General features: G+C 35.2%; 1 protein-coding gene across 2 annotated transcripts; it reads left to right on the top strand.

Moving 5' to 3' along the window:
• Positions 1–2934, top strand: LOC108226699 (uncharacterized). Of its 2 annotated transcripts, none has more exons than XM_064079227.1 (4): positions 1–441; positions 545–643; positions 970–1186; positions 2317–2934. In XM_064079227.1, the coding sequence occupies exons 1-4, from the start codon at positions 265–267 to the stop codon at positions 2526–2528; spliced, it is 705 nt and encodes a 234-aa protein (XP_063935297.1). In that variant the 5' UTR covers positions 1–264; the 3' UTR covers positions 2529–2934. The 2 variants fall into 2 exon arrangements, with proteins under 2 accessions (XP_063935297.1, XP_017257183.1); XM_017401694.2 differs by having other exon boundaries at positions 7–441; positions 964–1186; positions 2317–2930.
• The last annotated feature ends 3066 nt before the right edge of the window (positions 2935–6000 follow it).

Raw genomic sequence — 6000 nt, 5'->3', positions numbered from 1 at the left:
GGTGGGAAGAGTGGTCACGTGACCCCGTTGGTACGTTTCTGCGCTTAACTCACTCACTCATCTGTCATCACCCTCTTTCATTTCATAAAAAGCTCCAATACACACAAAACATTACTCACATACATACATGAAAAAGGTAACGTCCGTTTAGTTTTCCAAACTCCAAAGTCTCTTTCACTCCCTTTTCTCTCCCTCTTTTCAAACCAAAACCAAAACCAAAACAAAAACATCTCTCTCCCTCTCTCTCCCTGCATCTCTCTCGTGATGGCGGAGCTGTACGACGGCAAAATGTGGCTTCCTTCCGGCGTATTCCCGCCCGGCGAACTAACGGCGTCTCCGTTGGGGACAAACATCTTCTCCTACTACTCCTCCGGTCCTCACAGCGTCGCTGATTGTAATTTGCTTCCGAGTAACATCAATCACCGTCCGTACAGCGCTCAGGTACATCTTTCTGTCGCTGCATGTCCATATAATTGCTATATATTACCTTTTACCTGCGATTTTTAGAGCTTATCAACTTCAATTTGGTCTGCTGGTTTTGCAGTTGTATAGGCCGGCGGCTCAGCACGGTTCACTACTACAAGGTGGCGCTGCCGCTGCATATGGAGCAAACAACATGTTTTTCGCTCCGGTTCAGCTTCAGGTACCACAACTTTACAACTAAGTGGTTATTTATGTGCCTGCTTTTAAGTTATAAGTAATTTAGGCTATGAATCAGTAAATTGTGTACTTGTTGAGTTATTTATCAGTGAATTATGTTTTGTGATGTTTTTAATTTTTATATTTATTTTAGAGAATCTTAGGCTTTGTGAATCCTGTATGTTTATGCAGTGGATTTTGGTGCTTTGTAGATTCTGTAGGCTAAAATTAGTGAACCTGACTAGATATATGTGTTTATGTTTGTGATTAACTTTGTAGTTAATTAATCTGGAGGCTGAAGTGTTTTTTTTTTTTGGTAACAAGTTACAGGTTGAGATGTTGAGGAGAGAAGAGATGATGTTGAGAAGTAGGTCAGGCCAGAATTTAGGGATTCCGGGTGGGGTATTACAGTACGAGAAGCAGAAGAAGCTGATTCGAGGTCCTGGAGGGGAATACAGGGGAAAGGGAACTGGTGTGTTTATCCCTCGCACTTCGGTTAAGAACAATGTTGGCGGTGCTGCTCGTGCAACTAGAACCAGGGAGGGTGGTAAGATATATTTCAGTATATATGTCATTATGTGTGTGTGTAGTGAATTAAAATGGCTTCCTGCTTGCAATAAGTATATGTTTGGGTAAAGTTGCTTGCATCTTTGGCTTTAAACCTCTGTTAGCACTTAGCAGAGTTAATTTGCATCATTTATAGACATTCAAAATTGCATTCCATGGTCAAATTACTTTGCATAAGGCTGTAAGTGCTTCCAAATTGATAAATTGATTGCGTGAAGGCTGAATGTGCTTCGTGTCGTAATCGTGCTAAATTGTCTAATATATATGCCTGTTCACCTCTTGATGAGGTCATGAAGTTGAACTTGGTAGTTTCTGGTTGATGTAAGATGCCTTATTGATGAATTTAGTACCACAGATGGTAATGCGTAAATAGGAAGTAAAGTCTCAAACTTAGAGATGAAATTTAGCAACAGCATTTACAGTTGATCATGATACCTGTTTATCTTTCCATCTTATGTGGGGAGTAAAGACATTGTTTCTCTTTGGAAGTTGAAATAGATGGAAATTAATGCAAAACAAGATGTGGATGTTTTGCTAGTGCACCATATTTAGTGTAAAAGTAATTAAAAACAAGGAATGATGCTGTTCATCAGTGTTCTACTTTTAGACAATTTTAGGGAAGGTGCAAATTTGTCTGTACCTTTAATTTAAGCTACATTTTACTGAATGGTCCCAACTCCCAACTATTGCTTCCAAGTCTATAATGCCTGATTATGTTATTATCTCTGGTGAAAAAGAAAGATTGATTAGAAGACCTTGACAATCTTAAACCAACGAGATATTCTGAGTTGATGATTGTGAATTTTGTGTGTTTAATTTCTTTAGCAACTGAAGTTAAGTACTATATTTAATTCAAATTTTGCCTTTTAATTTTGTAGATGGAATATGAATTGTAAATTGTAATTGTAATCTTATCTCTTAGTTGTGGATTTGGCATAATCTTTCTCAAGTCCTATCATTATAAAACAACCTAGCTATTTAAACTCTTTGTTGATGATGATAATATTACAAAAACTGAATGATGTGGAAGTTAGTGGAATACGGTGCTTCATCATTATACCATATTACTTTATATGTTTGGTAACCATATATTTGTATTTCCTCTGTTAGCTTTGTCATCTACAATTCGGAACTTCAGTGTGGGAGTTGATGAGAAAGAAAAGAATGCCCACTTTCCTCCGCTGGCATGTGCAAGGATCAAACAGGAGAATCAAGTGCATTCACACATAAATTCCGGGAAAAGGTTTGATGCAGGGAAGGAAGCAGAGTGCCATTACCAGCTTCCACCAGAGCTGGCTTTGCCCCCAGAATGGACTTACTAAGCTTCTCATCTTGCTTTAATAAGTGGAGCGCCATTACAATTCTGTTACAGAGACTGACTTTGACTTTAGAATGGACTTGCTGATGTTCCAGTAGTTCAGTAGTGGTTGGCACTCTGTTCTCTTAGGTTGCTTGGATTGCTACTGTAGTTTGTAGAAATAAGGCTTAATGAGCTTTATAAGTGTATCTTGTAGGAATAAGTGTTTGGTTCAGTCCCTTGATCCGAAACTTAAAAGTTCTGATCATATGCTATTAGTACTAGAACCAAATCTTGAAATGCCCCTTGTTAAAATGATGGTCCATCTAACAAAAAAGCCTAGAAAACTAAGATTACAATTTTAGCTACTGATTTGAATTTGAAGATTGTTATTCTTCTTTGCACATCAACAGGAATGGTCCTGAACCCAGGTAGGCTGATACAAGAGATATATGCGTGGCTTTTGAAATCATACGTCTTGCCTTTATTGTGTAGTCTAATCTCCATGATGTTACATATCTAGAGATTGTGTGTATAAATTTTGAAAGTAGAAACAACTGGGCATGGGACTCTAGCGTAAAACAGTGCTACTTACTGAAACTGTAAAGTTTTACTGTCCCACTACCCTCTTTATCCAATAATAAAAAAGTAGATACAGAGTTTCCTTGTTTAGCTAAACACTAAGCTCAGTAAAATCAAGAACTCCCATGCTTTGCCTGTTATATTATCTTTGTACCAGGTAGTTTGACTTGCTTTAAGAAGTTTGTCATATTATGATGATCTTTTCTTTCTGTAGTCAGTTTAGCGTGGCAGAGCACAGCAGCACAGGTTGCTTTGTTTATGCAGCTGAACTGGATGCATGTGAATATAAAAATCACTATAGAAAGTATATGTGCAATAATACAAATATACCTTTGTATTAATTAATAATTGCTAAATACAAGCTGCTTAGTTGTTCATCGAGTGCAATAAAATTATCTGTATATCAGTAGTTTACATTAATAAGTTATAAATATAAAGTTTATAATTGCCAACTTAAGTAATTATTTTATTTGTGACAAATAATTATAAGTTATAAAATTTATAGAATATATTTTATTATTTTACATGCATTTTTCCAAAGGTTTTTTTTTTTTCATTCTCAGGTGTAGATTCCAATTATGTACATCTAAATATTGAAGTGGAGAAGAGAATAAAAAAAACACCAAAGAAATTTGTAAATAAAAAAAGAAGCAGACACGGAGGAGGAAGAAAGAGGAGGAAGAAAGGGAGACCAAAACGTAACTGGGTCACTGTAAAATAGATACTCTCCTATGCTGGGCCAATATGAGAGATTTTCTCCTATGCTGGGCCAATATGAGAGCTTTTTGTGTCAGGGTTGAATGTTACTGGTGTTTGGGTCAGCGCCAAAAATCAATTCCTGGGTCCAAGATACCTTCGATTATTTTAAAGAGGTTCGTAGTCTATTTTTTTACCAACAATATTTATACATATCTTATAGATATTAATATAATTTTATTTTATTAATTAAATTCGTATCTTCATATTTTATTTTCTTTGGTTATTCCTAACTACAAGTTCTTGTGTCCACGTATTAGTTCATTAGTTCTATTGAAATTAGCTATATATTCAATGAAATAATTGATTAATATATGTAAAAATGATAAATATATTAAAAAACAAAATGAATAGCTTTATTTTTTTACTAATTTGAGTGGACACTTGGTATTGACTGCTTTAGTGTCCAACATTGTCACGACTTACGAGCAACCACTCCAACTAGGGGTGAGCATGAAAATCCGAATTTCGGATTATTCGGTTTCCGGTCCGGTATCCGGTTAAAAAAAATCCGAAAATACGGATATTTTTTCCGAAAAACCGGACCGGATATCCGATCCGGATTTTTTTTATAAATTCGGATCCGGATCCGGATCATTACTCTTTATGAAACCGGATATCCGGATCCGATCCGGTTTTTGACTTCTATTCAAAAAATACATAATTAATATACTTATTAAAGATAAATAGTGTAATACAAAATATAATAAATAAAGTAGTAATTAATGATATAAATTATTATATCTAATCATACTAGTGTATATATAAAAGGATTCATTATGTTTCATTAAATACAATCAATATGATAATCATAAATATTATTTTAAAAACCTTATTAAAAGAACTGAATTCAATATTCTATTTAATTAAAAAAAGTTATAATAAAAATAATTTTATAAATGCTAAAACTTAAAATTTTGATTTTTAAGAATCACTTATAATTTATAAATTTAGTTGTAACATTTTTAAAATACATTTAAATTAAAGAATAATTTGAAATTAAACTTAATTGTATGTAATAAATTCGGATACGGATAATCCGGTTTTTCGATCCGGTTAAAACGGATATCCGAATTCCGGATATCCGATTAAACCGGATGCGGAACCGGAATTGATTTTTGATGATCCGGAAAACCGGATATCCGGTTTGACAATTGATAACCGGACCGGATATCCGGTTTTGCTCACCCCTAACTCCAACACCGCCTGAAAGAGTCGCACTCCGAAAGCTAGCTAGCATCAACATAACAGCATTCACTAAAATGTTCTTTTTTGTTTTGCTTTGTGCTTCAAACATCATATCGTGCTGCAGCACGTTTATGGTTGTTCTTTGTGTTGGCAATCAAAATTTCTAAAACTTTTATGTCGAATATTTATGTTTTCCTCAGGGTAAATGGGCAGAAACAAAGGCGACAAAAGCTAAAAGCTTAAAATAAAACTTTATAAAATATTTTAAGTAGGAGAAGTTGTGATGAGCACATACAGTTGGAAATTGAGCTGGTCACTGACCGTTGTGCAGAGTATGCAATGTCTCGTACTTCCAGGTCTTCTCTCAGGTGGTAATTCATCTGCTGGCGATTTTCCAAGCAATAGAGAAATTTTCAGGGATACGTAAAACACCAGCTTAAAACGTCCGAATGATGTTCAGCTTGAAGAAATTTATCAAGGAATATCTTAGAGGATAGTTCCTTACTGTGTCGTGCGAGTCCTCTGGGTTGGCGGTCGCGAATGTAAGAGTCACGGAGGACATGTAAAATTTTAATTTTTTTTCGCATTCTAGATTTTATCAAATAATAAAAGTGCTCCCAGAAAATTTAAAATTATATAAAAAATTTAAAATTTTGTTTGGTGTCCCGAAGAAATTTCTTCCGGATCCGCCCTTGCTTATGTTAGACAATTTTTGTACTTGTCCACTGATTGGAGGAGGTTTTCAGTTCTGTGAAGACCGAAGGGTGCGAAAACTCCTTAGAAGCACATCAGTTAATTCTACGGGATATTGAACAGGTTTTAGCAGGGGTGAAAGAAGCAGGGTCCGGAACTAAAGTAAAAGTTGACTTTAATAGTTTTCTGTTACATTGTACATGAGTGTGCTCGAGCAAATTTGGTTTCGACATCCTTCAGGTAAACACACGTGAAAGCACATAGTAGCCTTGAGTTAA

The sequence above is a fragment of the Daucus carota genome, chromosome 6, assembly GCF_001625215.2.
Source record: "Daucus carota subsp. sativus chromosome 6, DH1 v3.0, whole genome shotgun sequence".
In the NCBI taxonomy this organism is placed as follows: Eukaryota; Viridiplantae; Streptophyta; class Magnoliopsida; order Apiales; family Apiaceae; genus Daucus; species Daucus carota.
Note: the sequence above shows the minus strand (reverse complement) of the source record. Positions and strands in the feature narration are given on the sequence as shown.

Excerpts from the sequence above, each read along its gene's own strand:
- LOC108226699 (XM_017401694.2), top strand. The coding sequence starts at position 265 with ATGGCGGAGCTGTACGACGGCAAAATGTGGCTTCCTTCCGGCGTATTC. Across the intron at positions 442-544 it reads ACCGTCCGTACAGCGCTCAG|TTGTATAGGCCGGCGGCTCA; the intron begins GTACATCTTTCT and ends CTGGTTTTGCAG. Across the intron at positions 1,187-2,316 it reads AACTAGAACCAGGGAGGGTG|CTTTGTCATCTACAATTCGG; the intron begins GTAAGATATATT and ends TTCCTCTGTTAG.